The sequence below is a fragment of the Vanessa tameamea genome, chromosome 17 (genome assembly GCF_037043105.1).
Source record: "Vanessa tameamea isolate UH-Manoa-2023 chromosome 17, ilVanTame1 primary haplotype, whole genome shotgun sequence".
In the NCBI taxonomy this organism is placed as follows: Eukaryota; Metazoa; Arthropoda; class Insecta; order Lepidoptera; family Nymphalidae; genus Vanessa; species Vanessa tameamea.
In genome coordinates, this window is record NC_087325.1 from 8,130,640 (window position 1) to 8,157,906 (window position 27,267).

The 27,267-nt window shown below is 31.3% G+C and overlaps 1 protein-coding gene across 1 annotated transcript; it reads right to left on the minus strand.

Moving 5' to 3' along the window:
- Window positions 1-579: 579 nt before the first annotated feature.
- On the minus strand, window positions 580-27,267 carry LOC113400300 (fatty acyl-CoA hydrolase precursor, medium chain). The gene is made up of 5 exons (XM_064217619.1): window positions 26,699-27,267; window positions 8,343-8,449; window positions 6,876-8,137; window positions 3,564-3,680; window positions 580-1,424 (listed from the first exon to the last, which is right to left on the minus strand). The coding sequence occupies exons 1-5, from the start codon at window positions 27,111-27,113 to the stop codon at window positions 1,088-1,090; spliced, it is 2,238 nt and encodes a 745-aa protein (XP_064073689.1). The 5' UTR covers window positions 27,114-27,267; the 3' UTR covers window positions 580-1,087.

Here is a 27,267-nt window from a genome sequence, read left to right on the forward strand (position 1 = left end):
TGTTCGACTAAATACTACATAAAGATGTTTTATAATTATTTAATTTATATGTTGTATAGTTAATCTCAAGAGAATTTGAATTATACAAGCAATAATTAATAGTTCTAACATTTAATAAGCTTTACATTTAATTTAAATTTCGCGAGCTGTAACCTCCTTTCTGTAATCCTTTTTGCTAACACGAAATCTAAATAATGTCCAACAACATACATCTCTTCCAATCAATCACAGAGTAATAGTTGTGTAGATAAAATAAATTTAAAAACTACAATTATATTTTTAAGGAAATGTCTTTATAATTGTACAAATTCTGTTGACATTAGCTAGACTATCATAATAAAATAGGGCTGTGCTAAAATAAGCTCTAAAATATTCTGTAACCAAAATATTTTGATAGAATTTTTATGTTTATTTTTTTTTCAATGCAAGTTTTTTCTATTTCAACGGTTGTTGTAGAAATAGAACAAAAAAAATATATATATTAAAAGTCATTCTATTACAAACGAATGCATTTTGCTATAATTATTATTATTTTTAATTTATACGTCACTAAGGTGTTAGCTATAAGAAAACGCTTAGTATTAATTAAGTTTTATTTATTTAAAAGTCAATATAATGTGTTTTATTACTTGGAAAAAATTGTTTTATTTATTCTTGGGCCACGATATAGCGAGCATCACCAGCGCCTGCGACGCGAGTGGTGTTGTTTTTACGTGACGTAACACGCAATGGGTATCTATGTTCAATAAAGACAAGGTACTCTCTTAATTCGCATCACGAGACCTATTAATAGTAACAAAAATAATAAAATAACATTTAAAGTGAAATATACAAGGAAATGTTATCGTTACAACCAAAGTTGAAACAACAATTAAAATATTTGTTTAGGATTGAAAACAAACATAATAATGTTGTTCAATCAAAATCCGACATTATTGCACGATATTTATTTTTGCGTATCCTAAATTTAATTTCATAATAACTCTTGAAATTTATATTATTCTTGTAACGGGCAACATTTTACTTTTATTATTGCTAATAACGCGACGTCCATCTTTACTATATCACGGCCCTTATGAAATCCAATTCAGTACCTGTTCTGTCTTCTGTATGAATTGTTATTAAATCTGCTCTGTGTATTACCACTGGCAGAATTTTCACTCTGACTTTCAATACTGGTGCCAAATTTGGAATTAAGACCATCTGTGTTACTGGCAACATTCTGCCCTTGATTGATAATTGAATCAGTAAAAGAATTGGGTCTCTGTTCGTATGTCTGTGGATTTTTCCTGTTCTCCTCAAGGGCTTTCCAATTTATGTACCAAAACGGTTGTTTGTCGATTGGAAATTTGCTGATTCGTTCCACAAGATCTCGATCGCCTTTCGCTTCGATGGGTAAAACAAGAGGAGTACCATCGCCGAATCTATAAAAAAAAAAACAAATACAGATTCTTACTTAACGAACATATAATATACAGGATATAGATTATTAAGTTTTTATCCTTCCAACAGCTATCTCTTCCAGACAACACAGAAAAGTAATATACGTGACATTAAGTGCTAATAAATTAAATGTTTATCAATTTAATGATTGGAATGTAGCAAGATAACGCAAGACTATTAAAATGAAGAAAAAAAATAAGCATAATTAAATCGTTCTATTTTTAAAAACACAACATTAACCGACAAAAACCTTTACTTGATTATGATACTATTCATTTGTTTTAACGCGTTAAAAAATACATAATGAACAGATGACATTAATCAAAGCCAATAAAGTCGACATATCATACTAGCTGTACCTGTATGCTTCACTGAGCATTAAATAAAAAACTAGACGGTCTCCCGCGAAATTCGCGTTTATTTAAAAGTTTTTTTTAGGAATTTCGAAACTTATGACAGGTTTTGTTTTGATTTCATTTCAAATTGTCTACATTTAGCGCCAAAATGATGAAACCTCTTTTAAATGAAATTTTCAATATCAAATACAGTATACATTAGTTCAGTTAGATTTGGAGTTTGTCGAAAACAATTTACTTTAATTTTGTTTACGTTTTTTTTTTTCTTAACCAGCCGTAGTACCGCTCTCTAACAAGCCAGTAACTTTTTTCCGCTTTCTAAAAGTCATTCTTTGATAAATCGTAACAATTTAGTAAATTGCTATCAAGAATCCTCTTTATTTTTCTGCACATCTACGGTTGGAGTTCTTCAATGAGACCATAACCGATTTTTTATGTGCAGCTATCGTGCGATAATCACTGGGACAAAATTGGCTTACACTAGTATATAGAATACATGTGGTTCACGGGACGTCTGTCCGAAATACGACTAGCGCTGTAGCTTAGTGGAGGAGCCTGCCTACAGCTGCCGTATGCGTAAGAGAAAGGAAGCCAGACAGACTGGCGTTCTAACGCGTTACGTAACGAAGCGGTTTACCCTAAACCCGGTTAAAGGAGAAGAAATAACGTAACCGACGCAAAAATAAATGAGTCAATCACATGAAAACAGAACGTATGGCATGAAAATATGACCAATGGCCGTAGAATCCTCCGTAGATGATTACAAACTAGGCTATTAATATTTTGAATTCCATTGATCATTCCTCTTTTTTCTTGTTTAATTTCCATCGAAACGGACTCGAAGTAGCTAGTAATTGAATCTCCTAAATTAAATGACCAGTAGGTTATCTTAAACCGAAAACTTTAAATAGTGGAAAGGGTTCTGAGTTTCTTGTCGTTTAATCTCGGTAGAATCTACTTTTCGAAGAGGTAGTAGAGTAGCTTTAGTTCAACATGACGAATGAAAAGTGATTTTATGAGCCTACTTGAAAAAGGAATATTTTGATTTTGATATGAGCATTTACACAAAATAAATAGGAAAGTAAAAAGTAAAATTGTGAATTTGCTTGCTTGATATTTGATAACTAAACGAATAAATCTTAAACATATTAATATCTTCTTTAACGTATATTATAAAACCAGTAATTATTCACGACGAATAACTCGTCTTGTTCTCGGTGTAGGTCATATACCTACATCGTAGGTCATTTACATTATCGAACTTAATAATATACTTTGTATAGAGATACATACAAACGCACGCTCTTTACGAGTCCGTTACATCAAAAATGACGCGCTCCTCAATTAAACTTACAACCCCTATTTATTTATGGAACTAGAAGCAAATATATAACATATTATACTTATTAAAAAAATGATGAACACCCTACATAAACTTTTAGCTACAATATTATCCAAGGAATTTCCAAAAATCCTTAGTGAGCGTCTTTGCGAAAGGAATAACTATGCTAACTTCGAAGTCATCAGGCCTATAGTTTCGGAGATCTCGTTATGTTATGTATTTATATGTATATGTTACTGTAAAAGCTCGAACTACGATAAATCTTAAGATTTTCCAGTAAAACCTAAGATTTAACGATTATGAATGGTAAATGTCCATAAAACTTTGGGATTCGAACTTTTACCATCATTCACTTGGTAAATCTTAGGATTTATATGTTAGTTATTATAATTACATAATTTACAAACATCTGATGAACTCACCTATTTCCAAGTGAATCCGATGTTTTGTTTGTCAACTCAGGAAATCCTATCGGTTTCGACCCAGCGAAGGTCGGTCTTTGGCCAGATACGAAGCACGCTACCGTGAGCAGAACTAAAGTCTGTTTGAAATCCATCATCTAGAAAAATGTAAATAATTATTTATTAAATAAGATAATTATACATCGAATTATTATCGTTGACAGTTTTCTTCATGAGACAAAAAAAAATATATGTAAATCATATATATAAAAACAAACACGTTTTCCTTAAAACAAAATCAAAACAGCGATAAGTAATCTTTAGAAACGACAATAATTTATTACCTGGAATGACTATCGTCTAATCCTCAAGTTATATTACAAAACATTAGGTATTTTACCGCTGGTACAATAAATTAATATCATTCCATAGTTCCTAGTTTATACGACAAATGATTTCTTATTAAACGAATACTTTTAAAACACAGTATTTATTTACAAGGAACAACTGTCGTCTTCTTCTCAGTGTAGGTATATGTTTACACTATCGGAATTAATAATAAACTTTGTATAGGGTCTCACTCATCATGTATCGTATTAGTGTTTGAGCTTGAAAGATGAGTGGGTCAGTGCAACAAAAAGCGCAGCGGACATAACATCACGGTAACCAAGGTTGGTGGCGCGTTGATGATGTAAGGAACCGTGTAGTATCTTACAGCACCGATGTCTATGTACGGTGGTGATTATTCTAGCATCAGGTGGCGCATTTGACCCTTAATCTATCAATACCTTAAAAAAACATACACAATCCGTGGGTATATACGCATCATATGCCTTTGAGGAAAATTAAATCATTGACTATATATTATATATATACTAAAATGACTCACTATCGTACTTATAAACGAAAACACGCATTACTCTGACAATAATATATATTACATTGATATGTATATACCGTAAGAATTTACAATATCAATATTTAATAAACAATATAAAAATAACTCACTTGTTTTACTTGTTCACACACATCAGCCTTGGTACGCGAAGCTCAAACGACTGGTTTCTCCGTTGTAGTGCAAAAAGCAAGTCACTAAACTACTTCAGTCATCACATATTATACGAGGTCTGTTGGGTCATTATTTAATAAACTGTTTTATTATTATATTACTACATAAATTATATTCTCACCAAAGAATAATTTACTATATATTTATAAAATACATGATTATAGACGTTTGTTTCCATTGAGTACTTAAGTGACTTAAGTCCTTTTAAAGCTAAATTATATCCAATATTCATTTGTTGTAGACATATTTTTTTCGTTCAATAGTTCATCGACTTGGCAATATTTATGAAAGTTGACGCTTAAAATTTTTCATACGCCCATAATTTAATACGACGAGGAATAATCCAATATTATTGTTTTTAAATAATCTTGCCTTGATATCTTACGTTGACCTTTTGATTTACAGTAGATAACCTAAACTGTATATATATACATTTATATATAATATTATTATCGTGTCAGTTTATTACATGAAACGATGGAATTCACAAAATATTATAATTAATATCACTTATCACGTAATAGGTAAAGGTGAATTTAACTTTAAAATTTACCTTGAAGTATCACAATTAATTTAATAGAAATAATTTATAACATGTTTTAATGCATGTCAAGAGTTCATTGCCCCGGTTGTTGGTACTAATATTTGGAAGTAAAATTTAAAAACGGGAATGAGATCCTTAGCTCTCGTACACGTGTGTATGTACGTATGGTTCGCATAAGTATGCTGGTAATCGGTTTTGCATGTAGTGAATATTACTTCGTCTCAAATGTATGGAAAACAGTTACGTGGTTACTCAAAATCAACTTCATTGGTATAGAAATTAGAAGTTTCCATTAAATTGTATATAGTAGGTTTTTTTCAGAAATTACTAAAATTGATGTTACCTGTTTAGGTAAAGGTTAATTAAGGGTGAAAATGACATAAAACTAGAAAGAACACATCGCAAAAATACAAAGATCTTTTGGGCAACAACAAAATATCTATAAAACTTGCAAACCGATTTAAATTAAAATAAACATGGATGGTCCAATTCTAATTAAAAAGTAAAGATAGTTTCCTTTAAAAAAAAAAACGGAAAATGTCATACACTAAGGAGTTTATGGAAACAACAAAAAAAAACGCTATTGAAAACGTCCAATAAAAAATAACGAGGACGATGTTTAAAATTAATGTTATTTAAATATTTACAACAACCAAACAATCGTCACTCAAATCACCGCAAGTAATATCTCTTATCATAACGAAACGAATATGAAAGTTATTAACAGTAATATAACATTAGTTATTTTTATATTTACATGGAAATAAAACATAATTTTACTTCTGACCGCTTCTAACAAATGAGTGAGTTTATTTTAAGCCTAAGAAGTACAATTTACCTTTGTAGTCTTTATCGCTTCGTTGACGTTCGAACAACCAAGTTTTATAAATAATGGTTTGCAATCACGAAACTCTTGCAAAACAATATGCGCATATTGATCAATGAACCAGTAAGGACAAGGTTTACCGAAATTCAGACATCAAACAACCACAACTTCATATTTCAGTTAGTATTTCTACCAATAATATTAGGGGCGGTTTATTATAATGAACTTTATAATAAAGTACCACTCTCTCACTTAAAATCGGCATAAAGTGGTAGCTAGGCTACCGCGTTTCGTCCGGTATGTGAGAGTCCCGGAGGCCCGATCCCTCTCCCCTACAAAACATGATGTTGCAAATGTCCATGGGCGGTGGTAGTCACTTTCCATCAGATGAGCCGCCTGCTCGTTTGCCAACTATAATTTAAAAAAAAGTATAAAGTTTATTCCCACGAACAAGCTTTATTATTGGCAGGAAATTTACACTCATTTTTAATTATTTTAGTTCAAAATTTTTATAATTGTTGATATTGTTTGAATGTAACAAAATACTTATTTAAATAGTTCATCTATTCGATATGTTGCTTAAACTATATATTCTATTATCAGAAAATAAAATGTGAAACCTACGGTATTAAATATGATATTATATCGATAGTTTTGACAAAAACACATCTTTACGTATTTTATTGATGTTTTTAATAAATAAATATTAATCCTTTCATATATCATTACATTTTATAATAAATTTTCGTAAATAAATTGCGACTCTATTAATAGACTATACAAAAATAATGTTAGAAATTTACACAGGTAACGTTATTTGCTTACGATAACAATATACAAACTAAAATATGTAAACCGACCAAATTAAGAATTAACCTTTTTGCCAAAATTGATTCAGTACCAGAGTCTTCCTGGGTTTCTTGACAGCATTTTGTACCAATTTCTAAAACTTTTGGGTAAAAGTCCGTCCAAAATTCGAATGCCTTATAATTAACTGTTTGTTGTGTACTCATCGTGAAATTCTGTCTGTCAATGATAAAGAAGCCAGGCCTCTCAATCTCGAACGTATCCCATTGAATAATAACACCCGAATTAGTGGGATTTGAATACCAGGCAAAATTGCTCCACATTTTCATAATAATCTCGGATATGCTCTTATCTCTGTAGTCCCATTTCGTTAAATCTTCGGGCAAAGCTAAATAGGGCATACCAAAGGTAAATATCAAGTCAAAATTGTGTGGCACTGCGATCCAATCTGGTATACCTTCGTTGGCTATGTCCGAAAACGGTTTCAAATCAAATCTATAAAGATAGACAGGAGAATGCTTGCTCATATATTTTGCTAATTGATAAGTTGTAGCTCCATATACTTTATCAGTATAAAAGTCCAAAAATTGTTTCCTCAATATAGTCTCATTTGTTGTTGGTGGAATCGGTTTATAGAAAAACGCAACTGCATCTTGTATATGATGTTGATTTGTAAAACATGAGCTATTGTCCACTATTATATCAGAAAGAATAACTTCTTCGCGCATGACATCAAATTCTCTTTGACTTATACCAGAGTCCTCATTCCCGTCTTTATCTAGGAGGAGAGCGTCTTCCATATTAGTAAAACCAGTCAAAATTGGTACCGGACTAAATATTTCATCACTAAACATTTTACTCGGTAAATCCGTTAAAAATGGTTGAGATATATTACTAAAGCCGCTGTCGACGATCGGTTTCCACGAAGCTAAAGGTTCTCCAATATCCAGTAACGCTTGATAGTTTACTCGTCTCAGACAGTCTAACAATTGAAAAGTTGGCTTTCTGAAACAGCTGAACGCTGTGGCCACTTTATCGACCGTCATCAATTCCTTTCTCGCTATATTAACTGTTTCAGGCGATAGTACATTCCCGCTCATGGCAATTGCCTTTTGAAACAGTCCTGAAGAGTACGGTGATATTAAGTGTAGTCCAACACTCACAGCACCTGCGTCATGACCAAATATGCATACGTTTTCCGGATCACCTCCAAAAGCTTCGATGTTATTTTTAACCCAAGTCAGAGCCGCAACTTGATCTAACAAGCCAAAATTTCCTGGAGCTTCGTTATCTAAAGTGGAGAAAAAGCCGAATATATTTAAGCGGTACGCCACGGATACAATTATTACCTGGAAAAATGAATTTTTCATTAGTCTTACTAAATTGATAGATAAATTGAAATTATAACGAAAAGCGTTACGTACTAAATATTTATGCGACACTTTTAGAAAAATAAAAAAAATACTAATAATTTAAAAATTTAAAATAGCAATCACAATAAAAAATATATATTAATGGTTGCTCATACGAATACGATCGAATAACGCTACATACCTTTTGTTTAAGTACCAGTTGAAATGGATTGACATTATTTGGACTACCTCTAACGAAATCTCCGCCGTGAAACCAAACCATTGTGGGATAATCTTCGACTTTAATGTCTGGAATTAAAATACACAATTTATTTAATTATTATAAATTATAACGTTTATTTATAAATATTTTAGTGTTGCCTTTTGGCTATATACACACTTTTTGTGCTTGTTTTTAATTACCTGAATCGATAATTTTAATAGTAATTTGTAAAATAAAATAAAAGAATGAGTAGATACATTTTTACATTCATGTCATGGTCGTCAATACAGTGTAGAATTTAATATAAATCACCGGTAAGGATAGTAGATTCTATCGTGAAGAACCGGCAACTCAGTAAATACCACTACAATTCTACCATTTTAATTAAAGAGAATGTCAGTAATTTAAATTCAATTTAAATTATATAACGCCTAGAAATTAATAAATAACAAGTACACGCATTTTTAAGTTTAATATAATCTAGTTTTGAGTAATATTTGTAATTTTTTTATTGACATGAGCTTTAAATTATATAGGCTAAGTTAAAAAAAATTGAGGAATCCTATTATGGAAACGAATACCGTGTTCCACGAAGGATATATAAACTTTGTTAAGTTGGAAACTAGGTGTTATTAGTTAACCTTATTTCTTTGTTTCTATACAATTATTGTCACTGTGTCTTTCAAAGAGATTTAACAAATGCAACAAAGGCAACTGCAACTAATCAGATATTAAGCAACTGTAATATACCAACTTTATTAAAAACAGCCCGAAGGGAGTCTCGAGCTCCAAGATAATAAATAGACCGGTCAGTTCTATTTGCAGAATGTAAACAGTTTCAATATATGTAGCGTTTTTTTTATTTTTGATTTGAATTGAAATGAATTTTTGAATTGAATTGAATAAGGATTAATTCTATATTTCTTAAAATCTCTTATTTTTCTTATTCTTATTTCTCGTAAAAAGTAAAGAATAGACGATGGTTATTGTGGGTTATCCTTAACTGATGGACATATACCATACGTACGGACGTATAGAATACTGTAGGTTATTGTATTTATCTATCTCGTAGGGTTCAGCCAGTGTTTGCAATGTAAGCGCAAAAAAATGTGTTTATTTACGACATCACATAGAAACCTCTAAAAGGATCAGTGTTTCTCTACTTTGTATATTATTCAGTTGTGCAGTTTTAAAGATCTAAGCATACACACGGACAGACAGACAACAGGAAGCGACTTTGTTTTATATGACTAAATTTAATATTTCTCGTCGGCTATTTATCGGATTACTATTATTAAATTTAACTTAGATCTAAATAATATTATACCATCAGACATAAACAAGACAGGAGGACTACCTAAGAAACTAGAAATATTTGTTGGGGCTATGATGTTGCGTTACAATGTAGATGTATCAAAAGGTCTGGTAAATGGTGCCATTGGGCATATTACTGAAATTATTTGGCCATGCTTCCGAAGAGCACAAATGTAAGACACTGATATACCATCCGTCCGTATAGATTTCGGTAAAGACGGTGTTCACCTCATTCAGCCCAAGTCTGTTCAGTTTCCAGCAAAATATAGTCACGGAACCGTGGAACGAAGAATGCTGCCACTTATATTATGCTGGGCTTGCACGGTACACAAAATGCAGGGTAGTACTGTCGATCACGCCGTTGTTTATTTAGGCAAGAAGCTCTTTGCTTCTGGTCAAGCATACGTGGCCTTAAGTACGGTAAAATCATTAGAAGGTCTTGTTATTGAAGATTTAGACTGTTCGAAATTAACCGGCAAACGACCTTGCAACAATGATGCCTTGAATGAGATGAATAGACTCAGAAACCTAGACAGTCATAACTAAAAAGTAAAAAATAAATTCAAAGTAAAAATACTTTTTAAAAAAAGCTTTTATTTAAATACTCTAAAAAGAAGAAAATAAAATTTTCCTCAAAAATTTTAACTATTAATTTATAACCTCATTAGACACAATTTCTTTAGTCATAAAAGCTTATCGCAAGATTTTCGTGAGTACATACATAGAAGTATTTAATTAAACTGAAATTAAAAAAAAATGAAACTTAGCAGATTAAATTACTAAATTATATACTACTACTAGTTAATTTACGCAAGGTTATTACGCGACAAGCTTTTATGATTAAAGAAATTGTGTATAATGAGGTTATAAATTGATAGTTAAAATTTTAAAGGAAAATTTTATTTTCTTCTTTTTAGAGCATTTAAATAAAAGCTTTTTTTTAAAACGTATTTTTACTTTGAATTTATGTATTCTAATTATTAATTGACTAAATTAGAAAACGAAACGTTATCAGCTGATCGGTAACAGTAATACAAAAAAAACAACAAAGATTTGAATAAAGAATAAAATTCACCGGAACTTCAGTCCCATCTGATAAATATTTATGTTGAAAATTTTACTTTAATAAAACGCAATGTAATTCGAAAATAACTTCACATTCTAACATTCTAAAGATTTTCCGAGAATTATAAAGTTCGATTCACACAATTCAAATATATGTTAGACAGTCGCAATACCATAACAGCTCGTTGGTAAGAACCTGTAATGTCACACAACTGGGCCAAAAACTCCTTTTTATATCTTGAGGGAACTGATTATGAAATATGAAAACTTATGGGTTCGAGTGATAACTCGGGCAAGTTTGATTGAGTTTCCAAATGTAATGTGTTTTGGAATTAATTTGATGCTCAGTCGTGACGAAAAATATTGTGAACTAACCTCAATGCGACTAATAACGTGTCGGAATTGACACATATGTAACGACCACATAGCACTAGAACAGCACACTGAAATTTAAGATGCAAATCTTTTCCATAAGATGTGAGTAGTGAGCCCAGCAGTGAAATATTTACGGGCTATTACTCTTTACCAGCCACAACAAAAAAAACCAAGGAACAATTCCAAATTATGTATATTAAAATGTCATTGTTAACCTATTAAGACAGTCGCAATATTTACTGCGACTGTCTTAATGACAGCGTGCGTGATTATTTAGTACAGTGTTATAATTTAGGTCAGGTGGTAGATTAAGGTTGGGCGGTCAAGTCAAAGTAACTCAACAAGAGTATTGGCACGGAATTCCTGCATTAATGTCAGGAATTCATACTGAATCACGATGCTTAGGCGGCGTCTACATTGTTCGTTGTTATTTAGCTCATACTTGGTTGACAATTATGGAAAACTTTGTAAACTAACGTGTTTAATGTTGTTTGAAGTAACTATATTATGTAATTTAAATTTACATAAATTATATGAAATATGATATTTTAATTATTATGGACCTGAAAATTTATAATGGCCTTATAAAGTTGAGGTTAGGATGAAGATTGGGATACGTTAGTTAACCGATTTCATACTTAGATGTGTGTTTTGTTATCTTGTTGTTTGTTAGTTAACCACACTAGAATATTGTCATGGCAAAACTTAACTTTACTCTTCTTCTTAAACCACTCGTGTAACTTAAAGTAAGCTAACAGCCTGTGAATGAGCAACTGCTGGGCTGTGACCTACTATCTTTCGAGAACGAAGTTTGGGGATTACTCCATAACGCTTCTCCAAAGCAAGTTGGTGAAAACACGTGACAGATTCTCATCCCCCATATGCAGTTCACGATGTTTTACTTCACCGCCGAGCACGAGTTATAAACATAACTTGTACATCAAGAATCAACAGTTATGAATCATGCCTTGTCGGTCCATCGCAGCTCATATAAATTAACCAAAAATTAATTATTATATCTAATAATTAACGTATAATTAATATAGCAATTATGACATATGACCACTTAACTATTATTAAGATGCTTTTTATCAGTAACTTGATAGAGTTAAAATTGGCACAAATTAGATCAAAAGTTACATCGGAGCAACTGGGTGGAACAATCTCTAAATTCTTCAAGGAAAGGTGATCGTAGCTTAGATATACAGTGACACTGGAAAAATATAATCGACTTATTTACACTGCCAAGTGCCTTTGACCAAAGAAGTGGAGGGAGGGAATGTAAAGGAAGATGTCTCTTGTGCCGTAATTGTATCGACTAATTGGGTATCTTATTCATCGCACTGAAGCAATATAAATCACTAAAGGTTCTATTGACTCTCATCATTTGTTTGTAGTACGAAAATATATGGAATAGATTACGCTTTTCCAGAATTATGTGAACATGATACTAGCTTAAAGTATTATTTTGTTATTGGAGAATATCTTTCTGAAAACAATCATTATTTATTTATTTATTGAATTGGAGAACATACAGCCGTTGATAAACAAAAATAACAAATACTTAATAACTATTAGGCCAATAACAGTTCTCACATATAACATTAAAGAGATTGAGAATAGGAAAATAAATGAAAAACAAAAAAAAAATACATATAAAACTAAGTGTCTGTAATAAAACAGCCAGTGAGCCCACAAGTTAAAAAGTCAAAAATTACTGTGTCTTTGCAAACATATCTGTCGTGTATCGCTTAACATTATTATGCTTTCTGCAGAAAACATCAAAATCTTCACAAACTTCGACAAGCTCATTAAGATTAGCAGACGCTCTTATCAGAAAAGAAATATATTATATTATTATTATTACTTTATGGCTTAGGTTGGCGGACGAGCATATGAGCAAAGCAAGGTAAGTGGTCGCTGTAAGAAATATTAACCATTCCTTACATCGCCATTGCGCCACCAACCTTGGGAACCAAGATGTTCCTTGTGCCTGTAGTTACACTGGCTCACTCACCCTTCGCACCGGAACACAACAATACTGAGCACTGCTGTTTTGCGGTAGAATATCTGATGAGTGGGTGGTACCTACCCAGACGGGCGTGCACAAAGCCCTACCATCAAGTAAATTTATAATAAATTAATATTTAATAAAGTAAATATTTAATTTTGTTTAAAAAACGTCTGAATTCATTGTAAGCTCGTGATTACCAAGAATCCCTCCCTTGGATAGTTACTGTAATAATAAAATTATAATGAAGTAAGGTTTGTTTACCCAAGCATAGTTTTTAATTTGGAGAGGATAGCAAGCTGCCAATACGTTTATCATTTTCATATTAAAGAACAAAATATAAATTATTAGCAATCTTATATTTTATTGCACAATTATGTATTAGCTCACGTATTAGTCACCATTCTTAAGTGCCTACAATTCCAAAGACTCACGTGTTATTTATAAAGGCGCAATACTTATAAAATGTAATGGGGAGGGTAGTTTATCTTAATATATTGTGTTACCCATTTGTAAATACAAAAATCAAAATCAAAATAAACATTATTCAAGTAGGCTTTTACAAGAAGTTTTGAATCGCCATTTTATAAAACTATACTCAGTGAATCTACCACCGGTTCGGAATGTAGATTCTACCGAGAAGAACCGGCAAGAAACTCAGTTGTTAAGCTCAGTATATTGTGAAACCGCAATGTTGTTTCCTATCATAGACATAAGTATATATTGAAAGCCACTTATGTATAAATTTATTTCAGGTTCTTTATTTTTCACGCAGGTGACAGGTACAATAAATTACCATCAGAATATAAATGGATACGTTTCAACATCCCATTTCGCGAGACGGTGATGTGATCACATCGAACCGAAAGATAAGTTTCTCATAATAAAATAGCGGAAAAAGATATATCGACCTAAGGAAATATATAACGTTGTTAATATTTTGGTACATATCTGTAAATAGATAGTTTACTTACAAAATATAATCTATGTTAAAATATATGTATCTTATTTCACTGCAATACGACACACTAGTCTAATGGAACAATATAGTGGAATAATCTTCAAAACCTTCCCCAAAGAAAAAGTCGTCTTTTGCCAATTTACAGGCGATACGTTAGGTTAGGTACTAAATATTTATCAGTGAACGTAAGACGCGTGGCGAGTAATCAATTAACATTTTGTACCTATATAAATCTCTGAATATGTTGATATATTACTGTTAAGGTAAACTACTTTATATATGTAGGAGATAATATTTTTAATCAAGTTCCGGTCTTATAACGTGATTGTGTAATTGACTCAAATGACAAGTCTTTATAAGAAGCTCGACAGATGTCAACAGATCAGAAGTGGTTCAGTTGAACACGGCACTATCGGTACTCTGAACTGTTTTTTTGGTGCTTAGCCAGGTGAGCGTATTGCCTGTTATTATTTTAAATATACTTTTTTTACATATAAATTGGTTTTACTATTTATTTTGCCTTCCGTTCTCTCGCATATATATTCATATGAAAATGTATATACATATTAACACATCACATAGCTCCTTCAAAATGTTTAATCGATAAAGCAATTAATCGACTCAAGATGGGGTTTTCAGAGTGTAATTGCTTAAGAGGAACCGGAACAGCTTTTAATTAAAGGCGTCAAATGGGATCATGCCATATAAATTAAATTAAATCATTTATATAATATGATAAATGTATCATATTTTGGTAAATTCATAAATGGAAATCAAAATGTACTTGATTAAAATTTATTAATTAAAATTACCTCAAAATCGCCGTAAAAGAATCTAAGAGCACTTTTATATGATCATTCCATATCATAAATTAAGCCTTAAGGTACGACTTGGAATGAAGATTTTACCGAGAAGCCTAAAGTTTTATTTGTACGTGTTCTATGAAATTGAAGAAACTAACTGTACGCTTTTCATCTCTCTTCATAACTTCAATTGTAATGTTGCTTGGAAATGAAATCATGCAGCACATCGAGTACTGACACCAAAGGTCTTGGTAAAAAATATGTTCTATTTCTGGTTTTGAGTAAATATTATTATTAAATTGTTAATTAGATTGTTAGCATTAAGGTTTTAACTATATATAAATAAAATTAAAAATAGTTACTGTACTAAATTGACGAATGTGTGGAATTGTGGAGCATTGTTAGCAGCATTTTCCAGAAATGTTATAACATTTTTAAAATATTAGTTTGGCTTAAAATATAAATTTAAATTTATTCAATTCAAAGTTTAGCAAAAATCGGACCTATTACTGCCGAATGATAAACGCTAACGAAACAAATATAACTTCGCCAGCATTACGAAATATTTGGCGAAACTACAAACATCAACGTCCGGCGAATTATTATTTCGTTGTAAAGTTATTTGAACTGACAAACTCACGTCATATTTAAATCAAAAACATTATATTAAACATTTATAATTTGATACTTAAAACCATTATATTACACAGAATGTATATTGTATATGTTATACAGTTTAAACTTATTTCCACTCAAAACTTCATATATTATATACAAATTTAGTCTTTATTAGGGTATTCAACGGTATTACGTATCCGTTAATGAAGTCCTGCCACATATGAAAAGTGTATCCATCATCATGCTTCAAGTCAAAACCTTTGTCCAGTGGGATATACAGACTATTACTTTAATATTTCAGGGTTGCTAAGATGTTGAAAAAATATAGTAAAATACCATCAAAAACTTTTATTCTCTGTCTGTCTCTTTATAGACTTTAATTTACAAAAATAATATTACAAAATGTATTTGAATTATTATAAATAAGTTTAGAATATAAATTTATTATATGTGAGCAACGTGCACTACCAACATAATAATTGTCCCACATACATTACAATGTATTATCATTTAAAGTTATTACCGTGTAAGGTATTTTAATACTCCATTATAATAAAGGTAAAAATAAAAACGAAACGTAAAAATAGAATAAAATAACTAAAATCTATATATAAAAAAAATCAAAAACCTTAAATAATAAATACTTTAACAGTGGATAGGGCTTTGTACAAAAATGTCTGGGTTGGCAATCCACATATCATATATTCTACCGTCAAGCAGTAATACTTAGTATTATGTTCCAGTTTGAAGGGTGAGTAAGCCAGTGTAATTACAGTAACAAAGGAGAAAACGTCTTAGTTCCCATGGTTGGTGGAGTATTGATTGTGCAAGGAATGTTTAAAATTTCTTCACGAGCATATGTCTATGGGCAGCGGTGACAACTTGTCATCATAAAAGAATTGAAATATTATCCAAAGCTAACAATCTTATTACAAGCACTTTTGAATCGTCGTTTTACAAGGTTAAATAAAATATAAGTTACCATCGTAGATTTAGTTGGAATGTAGATTTTACTGTAAAAAAATTACAAGTAACTTTGTAGTTTATTTTCGGACATGTAATTAAACAAATAACTTAATTATATTCTATTAAATTGTTATAAATACTGCGATACCAGATATTGAATTCTATTTCATAATAAACAGAATTTAAGGTTATTGATAGAATCATGGCAAGTGAGCCAGTATAATATAACTGGAACTATTCAAAAGTTTTCAAAGTCGGAGGATAATAGAGCTTGCACCGAGTGTTCTGCAGAAGAGGAATGCGAATGAATAATAACCGCACGTATCTAGCTGGAACTCGAATTAGAAACTTCCCAAGTTATTGGGGATGATACGAATTGCAACGGAGAACTTAATAAAGAATAATAGTTGTACTGCAAATTATTACATCGTTCCGAAGAAACAATCTCGTGCTGATATTGGTATTATGGCAAATCATCGGGAATACGCCAGATATCAATCTTTTTTGTTTCATATATAGATTAAGTGTAGCGTAATGATGTGTCAAGATTATGTAACAGTATATTTTATTTTAAAATTAAGACAATTGTTAACAAGTAGCACATAGGCGCCCAGCTATTATGCAAAATAACTATTCTCAATTATATTTTAGTGATTTATTTACCAATACCTTATTTCTATAATTCATTAATATTAATCATTTCGTTAATCACCATAGTAATAAATTACGCTGTGAACAATAATTAAACCTTACTAGTTCGTAAACTGACTTCCGATTATTTGATATAAAAAGGGTAGTACGCGCCAAAGGAAGACATTCGGTTGTTTTAATAAGTCCTGACACAACGTTACGCTGTCCGAGTATTATAAATTGAAGTGTACCAATTATTGGACTGTGTTTTATTTTCATATAAAAACCCAGAAAACCCACAAGTGTTAACACAATATTTTAAGCATCTCTTAATGGTCAATGCGTCACCAATATTGGAAACTGAATGTTATGTCACCTTTTTATGTGAGTGGTTAACTCACCATTCAAATCAGAACACAACTAATAAATATTGCTGTTTGAGGGTAGAATATGTGATACATACTTAGTGGGTGATATCCATACCCAGACAGACTTACTCAAAGCCCTACCATTAATTAAACTTCTACTCAGATAAATCAGTTTATAATATTACAATTATATCTACATATATTAATTAAATCAATAATTCCGAAATAATTTGTTAACAATCAACAAATCTAAAACATCTTTTTCAATATTAAAAAAAAATAAAATAAAAATGTTTATATTACATATCATGTTCATATTATATATTTTATATATCATAAAAATATAATAATTATATTTTTTTTGCTAACAACGTTAATTGTTGTTATAAATGGATATCAATAATGAAAGGAAACTTTAAATAATGAACTAAAAATTTTACCCGTTGGTAGGGCTTTGTGCAAGCTCGTCTGGGTAGGTACCACCCACACATCAGATATTCTACCGCCGAACAACAGTACTCAGTATTGTTGTGTTCCGGTTTGAAGGTTGAATGAACCAGTGTAACTACAGGCACCAGGGACAGAACATCTTGGTTCCCAAGGTTGGTGTAAGGAATTATGCGATAGGAAACATCTCATAAATATTACTTTATATAATTGAGTTAATTTGACGCTCGATTTAATCTTAATATGACAAGGATATATCTATCTGTTAATTCAGAAATCAAGCCTACGTAGAATAATTTATGCGTTATGTGGTTATCCTTTCATGTGGGCGTATGGTATGGACCATACATTTTCCACTTAAATTACAATTTAATCATATACCCTAATACACCGTTTTATATATAAATTTTGACATGTTATGTAATGATATGCACTAAATTGACATATTATTAATTATATATTTTTTTACTTATAACTGTCAACAGACGTTCTCCTACTTGACCTTGTATTATAAATCGAAAACCTTCTCCAAAATCGCTGCAGTTTCTGGTATAATACAACCAATTCCGTAACAGCCCTAACTTTACACCCACTGACTTTTACAGGCCTGGGGTTCGAACCAAAACCTCGTGATCTGTATCCTTATATCAAGTCATTAGACCAATTAAGGCCCTTTTTTGCTAAAAAAACGCCTTATGCGTTTCGCCCACGTGAAAGTGGGGGTTATGTGGGACTCACCGGTGCCCTGGATGCTGAGTGCGCCCCGGTACACCGGAGTTCCCACTAAAAAACCAGCCGTACCCTTTCCTTTCCTACTTATTACTACTTTCATAAACACACTGGCTTACCAATCCGAAATATACGAGTACGACTCAAAGAACAGAATAGAGTAAGTTCGTACATAAATCATTTAATGATAATTAACTAACGATTTACTTAAATAATGATGTTGCCATTATTTCGCAAGATTTAGAACCAATTCTTACTGAACAAGAATTTATCGAGCAGCATTAACACGAAAAGCTATTACCTGAATCCATTTATCTTATATTTGATTTGTACTCATATTTATTTACAACACAGCACTTAGGATTTCTCGTTTACGGATATCTGTTGTTGTAAATGATGATAATGATGATGGTCCCCGAGAGATGTTGGTGCTGATTCTCATGAGACACAAGTGCATTTATTTATTTACTAGTTTCCGCGCGCGGTCTCGCCCACGTGTAAGGTTGAATTTCCAGTGCTAGATTGTACACCACTAATATATAATTGTGGTTCAATATTTAATGCTATTTCACTAACATATGCTTTGACTTAGTGGTAGGGCTTTGAGCTTGGACTTGCGCCCGTCTGGGTAGGTAGCATCTACTCACCAGATGGTTAATATTCCTTACAGCGCCATTTTCTATGGTTGTAACCGCTCACCATAAGATGGCTCATAAAAAAAGTAACAGCTGAAAATATGCATAATATTATGTGATAAATATATTTTAAACAAAATAGGTATTATGTTAAAGTAATTAGTATAAAACAAGCACAATTGACTTTTTTTTATACTTTATTAAAATTTATAACTTAACAAATATGTCGCATCCGGGCAAGCGTACAGACACTCAACGGAACGAAAAGCGCGCCTACGGTTGTGAATTTGACTTCGATGTAGTTCGGTGCTAACTTCGGCGCGTTTTCGACAGAGTCGTGATGGCATCGGTCGGGTCTGGGCAGAACACTGACAGTGAAGCATTAGCCGGGTGCGGTCACGGAACCGTCCTACCGTTCCTGAAGTGCTGAGTGTTATCATTCTTATTTTGATTTTGATTACTTTGTGTGTTAACCTAATAGTGTAATAAAGTGTAATTAAATATTAACTAAGTGTTCTTTGTATTATTTTCACGATTACCCACTGTACGCCCACACGATGAACAATAATAGCGACAATAGATCTGATGATGATGATGATGATGTTCCTCCGACAAATATAACATTTGACACGATATTTATATTTAAATTCTTGCAGTCGTTTGTTAAACTGATTTCTCTCTTTCATCATTAGTTTGATATTTGAAAGAAGACAGCATAATAATCATCTCCTAAACACAATTTGTATCTAAAGTGTTATTAATTAAAACAATGGATGCTTGCACGGATTTAAATTCTTAAGTTTTCGTCAATTCGAAATTTATCGCGTTTTCTTTGCAATATTTTCGCAAAGAAAACGCGATAAATTTGTTTTATTTCACAATAAAAATATATATTATACAGTGTTCCTGCATTATCATAAGAAATTAGGTGCAAATGGATGAGGCGTGTTTCACGAGAAATTTGAATAAACTACGCATAATAAGGTTCCCTTTACGCAAGATTTCCTTGCATTTTTCTAAGAGGCATTAAAAATAAACGGTTCTGTTTGAGTATTAACGGCAATATTATTCTTAGACGTATGTGTTAAAAATAAAGAAGTCGTAACTGCCGCGTGGATAAAACCAGGCGAATCTTAAACGAGAATCTTGGGTTATATCCCAACTTTTTCTTATATTTATGTCCCTTGATCAGATAGGATATTTGTATGATTTTTTCATAATTTTAATATTCAGATGCGAATATTAATTTTTCCGGATAAAATATTATTACATAATCCTGCGATTGTTTACACCTTGACGAATGATTCTGTCAGTTTGTTCTTAAACTAAAAACTCACCGCAGAACACGATCGTGAAATGTCAAGCGATATTCATAGTCATTGACAAAAAAAAAATTACGATAGTTGTAATTGCTATATTTGGCCTCACCATAAAAAAAACTGCTGGAAGTGTATACGCTCACATGCTTCGGAGAGCAAGTAAACTCTTTCAGGTAAGTCAAGGTCATAAGGGTGAGTGAATAGAGTGCACCTGTGTTTGCGGACACACTTCTGCTCTACAACAGATCGTAGTTACCTGGTCTCCCTAGAGATAGGTCGCCGTGCAAAAAATCGGTCAAGAGAAAATAAATTCTTAAGCTTACGTTAAACATTTACGTTTAAAACCGATATATATCATCACGGGAATCGTCGTATCGATATAGTTATAGCAATTACTAATTATAAAAAAAATAACACTCATCCGAGATATTTTATAATTGTGTAAATATTATTATAATATGAACTCTTGCTATACATTATTACAAATATACGTACATACACGTACTAGATCAGCGTGGAATATTTCGAGTTTAAACCCCGACAAGCATCACCGAGTTTTCGTGTTCTTAATTTATCTCAGCGGTGTAAGAAAACGTTTTTAGGAAATCTACTTTTTTAAGTAATATGTGTGTACCTACATTTTTTGCATGAACATTTGCCTTATATGTTTTGCGTTCTGTTTTACCAAAATACATTGAAATGATGGCTTAAACTCCAAACCTCATCAAAAGCAGAGAAAACATTAACATTTTGGTTAATGTTTTAAAACACAATAAAAGTGCCGTATTTTATTTCATCGTAATTAAATCGTAAAGAGTTTTGGTTGAACGAAAAATATTCAATATCAAGATTGGTCCAGTAATTAGTTAGACATTAATTGACTCAAGTTTCGTAACTTTTGTAATAAGAACGAAAGATTTCAAAATTTATGTAATTCTAATATAAAGTCTTGCCGTAAGGCTATTCATCCTTAATTAATTTTTCTCCTGTTTGCGGCTAATTTTTAATTTACTACAGCTGATTTATAATCCGCTGAATGAATAAGGTTTTATAAAAATTGTTTAGCAGCGGTCTATGGTATTTCACTTTTTATGTAATTAAATTAACATTTTAAATGTTTGTGAGTTTTTGTATAGAAACGAATAAAAGTGACTTAAGGTTTATCTTAATTAGTTTTCAAGCCGTCATCTGCGCTACGCAGTATAAATTTATTTTTTAAAAATAATTTAATAAAGAAATATAAATATAAGTCCACCAACTATTTCCAGATCCTAAATCCAGATCCAGTCTCTAGAATTGGCACACCCAGTAAAACCCCGTCTTAAGCTCAACAAGCACCCGGCTCTGGCGATCTCCTCTATCCCCCAAAAATATTTTTAAGAAAAAAAAAAAGATTTGAATATCATCGTCCACCAGCATACGACACCCGGGTTTTTAGCCCCCCTTATAGCTGGGATTAAGACGGTTGTGACCCAATAATCAATTAGTGATGGGCGAATAGTTTTACTCGATAAACAATTAATTTTATGTTATGTGGGACTCGCTAGTTGTGCCGAAAAATTATAAAACATACTTATAAAGGTTGTATAATATACGAGTAATTTCTCTCGTTCTATCATTACTAATTTAAAATAAAAAATACACCTTATTTTTAAAAAAAATCTTAAATAACGATTACAAGCAGCATTTATATTTAGTCCTGTATTAATAATGTGAAACAATATATCATGTAAGTGCCATTGTGATCGATGTGAGTCCGAACTGTTTATCGTAAGCGAATAAATTAATCTCAATGAAATACTCGTAAATAAATCAGACTTTGCGTGGAGCAACGATATCCTTACAGTGATAAATTCTGGTAGAATTTATTGCCCTATGAAAAAAAATCTTCCTGTTCCTCACAAAGTGGATTCCTGAGTTCGTTTTTTTAATTCTTCCACTTAAAAAAAAAAGACTAACTAACAAATTATTCTTATGCTATATTATACTCCTTGAAATATGTGTACTTATTAAACTACTTCAAAAAAAAACATAGAGTTTATCATATTCGTCGTTAATATCTCCTGTTTAATTTGAGAAGAAACAAAATCAACTCAAGTCGAGTAAGAAGAAGATCTGATTGTTTTAGTACCTAAACCATAACATTTATTTACATTTTATATAATAAAAAATAAGATATTCTGTAAATAATACTAAAAATATATTTATTCGGCTTAACAAAAGCCAACAAACCCATATTTTTTTATTTATTACAAATAAAACTATACTGGCGTGATATAAATTAAAAAAAAAAACACATTTCATCCTAAATATTGTCCTGTGGCATTGTACCCTGGCCATTTGCACTATTACCTCTCTGAACCGCAATCTTCAATCTTTGAGCTGAGTTAGTTCCAGTTCGAGGATCACCAGATCCAGTGGGGACCAGCTTCTTAGAAAGATCTTTTATTATTTTTTAGTCTCTGACGAACTCGGATCTAATGTTTCAAAAACTAGACCCGCAATATACTCATTGGATAAAAGTAAGTATTTGCGGCGATAAGTATTGCTGCAGCTTCAGCGGCTGCATTTGCTTTCCTTGTCCTTTGTGGCATCCCACACAAGGACTCGTACCATCGATCATGTCTCTATTGTCGCTCCATCAAGTTTCTTGACACCATCTCTGTATATTAACCTTTAGGTTCTAATGTGGCAGGAGCGCTGTGGCCAAGGCGCAACGGAATATGTCGTTAAGTAATCGAGGGCGATAAGCGCGACCAACGCTACTACGACAGCTGAGTCCACGGTATCCGAAATGATTCACACGGCTTCCATCGAGATATAAGTGAGATTCGCAAACCTTTAATTCTAAAGGAGTTCAGTCCCTAGATTTTATTTAATTTTAATTAAATAATTCTTTAGTTAAAATGCACCGAAAATTATTGTAAATATATAATTAATAATAATTTATTCATAGATTAATTTTTATTTTTTATGTAAAAAAAATATTGTATTGTTGCATGTTGAACAATAACACAATATTATAATTTTCATTTTAATTAATAAATACAATTTAATTTCATTAGCGGTCGTTTTATTAAATAACTACATATTATTTCACGTAACACGAATTCATACTACGTTAAATCAAAATAATATGAACACGAAGTTAAAAAAAAAACATAATTATAAAAATACCTATATGAATATTTTTGTAGTGCTAGTTAGAGCTTACAATTTTAAACACCAATTCACATATTTTATTGCATTCTCATCATTGCCATAAACGTTAATATTATATTCTAATTTTAATATATCGAAATATTTTGTACATAAGAAACATTATTATTTGAAAAATATACACAATATAATATTTATGAAAAATATTATTTATGTATCTGTATCTAAACGAAAAAAATAGCATCTTAATAACATCGTAATGAGCCTCTCCAATTCCACCATTTAGTAAGTGGAACCCAGGTTGGCAAGTAGTCCTACTTTCGGTAAAAAGCGTAATCTTTACTTAACGATGCTGAAAAATCTTCAAGCATTTTAAAACACTATTATTCAAGGAATATTAAACTGAACTATAATACAAGCATACGGTATGGTTCAGCTTATGACCACTTCAGTTCTTTTTGAAAAGTTCAGCAATTTTAAATCGCATAAGTTGCCTTAGTTCTGGATGCACTTTACTAGTTATAAAAATTGCTAAATACTTAACGAGAAATTTTAGAAACCTTTTTATTTCAAATAGGTAGACATATTTAAATATAGGCCACCTGATGGTTTGGGTGGAAACATTGGCACAGTATACGTAAGAAATGATATCTAATCCTTGCATTGTCAACGCACCGGCAACTTTGGAAACTAAGAAGTTATGTTCCTGTAGTTTTTCATATTTTGTAGGTAAAAAATTCCATAATTATTCAATTTATATAATTTCATTTGTGGATTCATGGATTCGAGTTATATAATTTTAATTTATGTTATTAATATTTATCACTGAACACTTGAACAATATTTCACTCATCGTTGAAACTGGTTTCAGTGCTCGGTTGTGAAGTCAATCTTTGTTCATAACACAAAATTATTTGTATTGCCTGCTTAACTTTGGAAATTGCCTTTATGCCGTTGGGATTTTAGGAGAGTCATTGGCGCAATTGACCAAGCAAAATCGTAGATCAATTGTTAATGTCAAATGACAACTAGTCTCCAACGCAGATTTTATAAACCAACCAGTTTTGATATTTGCCATATTTGTAAAAAATAGAATTGGTAATATTGTAATAACTGGTGCATCGATTCATTATTAACCTCATCAATCAATCAATGATCTTGTAGCTTTTCTTTAATTCTACGATACGTAAGTAAAGAAATACAATGTTTCCTATTGAAGCAACTAAATATATCCAATACATATTTAAATATTCTGATCACCATATTTATCTAAGTTTTCTTATCTTACAAAACAAATCTATTAAATATTGTTCTGAAATAATTATGACCTAAATATAATGAGTTGATTGGCTCATTATAATTAGGACTAATTCATTCAAATGTTGTATTTACCATACAATTTCGTGTATAGTTTTCTATTGTTGTTTTATTTATTTTCTTTGTTTTGAATGTTAATTGAATTTGGCAATGCATAGTTATAAAGTAGGTCTGAGTTGTTTAGAGTTTTAATAAAGCCCTTTAATGTACTAATCTGTTTCGAATTTATTTTTATATATTTCATATTTGAGTCATAAAATGAAATATTGCAGTAATACAACACAAAATTACATATTTATCTAGGCATTGTTTTAAGATACTTTTTTATCATAGACTTGACAATATATGATCGAATTTATGATATATCGATATTAGTCTATCAACTAGATCAAACATTTGATGGTCACTAAAAGTGTCAAAAGTCGAATTGAGGTCACAATTCAGATCCGATAAAAGTCACAAACGAATAAATTAGAGAAAAAGTCTTTTCGATAAGCCTGTGCAAACGACGAATGGGGTAATTTTGGATTTATTCGAATTCACTTTATTAAAATTAATTAGATGTTCAACAAAGGCAAAAAATTTCAATTAAAGACAAAAAAGCATGGATTTAGTATTTGTTGAGTTTTAAGCAGGATGTATATAAATTTCTTTGTACTTTACTGACGTACTCTGTAATTAAAAAGGTGGAAAAGAGTTACTACTGAAAACCTTACCGGTTCTTCTCGATAGAATTTACTTTCCGAATCGGTGGTTTACATTTAATTCTACAATGTAATATAATGATTCAAAAGTGACTTAATGAGCCGACTTGCAAAAAGGAATATTTAGATTTTGATTGATTCAAAACATTATCTATTAAATATGGATACCTACCTAGACGGGCTTGCACAAAGCCCTACCAAGTAAAATAATATAAGTTATTAATAAATAATCAGCCGATCTAGATGATCTAGATCTTTACGATTCACTATTAATCTAAATTATAATAGTTTATAAGCCTCCGCCAAATAATTTCAACGATCATACAAATTTGTAATATTCTTATTTAGAGGCAATTCGTTTTGGTTACCATTAATAAAAATTTCGTATAATAATTAAAACACGAAGAACGTTTTTTAAATATGGGGTGAAAGAATATGATTTATAGTTATAGCAATCACTAAGTAATTAGTGAGGGTCAAGCTAGATACGTAAAACGCCACACGGCGAAATGGTGCTCTTATCTGATGTTAGGGAAATCACCTGTATTTTAAAAAGTAGGCTAACATTGAATTAGGCAGTTTCACCCAAATATAGTTCGGTGTATTACGTCATGACTTGTAAAAGGAAAAGATAAGAAAATCTTTTATTTACTAAGTAAAGTCATTAACATATCATTATAAACTTGTTGCTAATTCTTCTAAAAATATTTTAGTGCTTTATAAATGCCTGCCTTTTATTTAATTTTATATATATATATATTCTGTGTTTTATATAGGTTTATAAAGGTTTAACAAATACTGATAAAAAAATAGATAACATTAAGTGCTTAAATATATATACAAATATGAATTAAAATTAGTTACTGTATAAATCTAATTTTATATATTAGTAGATAAAGTTTAAAATATCATACCATCTGGCACGTAGACATTAAGATACAGGCAGTCTTCAGAATACTCCTTCTTCCGAGGTTCCTCCATTTGAGATTCCAATAATTTTGTAAATAGTTCGTCATGTTTATTCAAAGGGTGTTGTACGTCCTCTGTCTTTGGGTCGCTTTGCATGCAATCATGTGCATAAATGGTCGCGTTTCTCACACCTTCCCATTGAGGAAGATCTGTATATTCAGGAGGAGTGAATCGTCTGAAATCAATCGGAGGCTGAGCATAAGGTAGCCCAAGGTACGCCGCTATCCTCTTTGTTCTAAACCTCGTTATGTACATCCCCGCTATCGTCCCTTGATTTGCCAATGTGATTTGTTTCGGCTCCTTTGCTGATAAGACCGTATTCAATAATACGGATATCATCAATATAAAAATCTTCTCCATATTTTTCGCAAATTTTCAGTCACGTTTTGAAACATTCAAATGACAGTTCCATTAATAAAGGTCATTTCATTGTTCCAAATTTAAAATTTGATTGTAACTAATAAAAATATTGATATTAAATATTGTTCAATTATTGCACTGATATTCGAGGCGG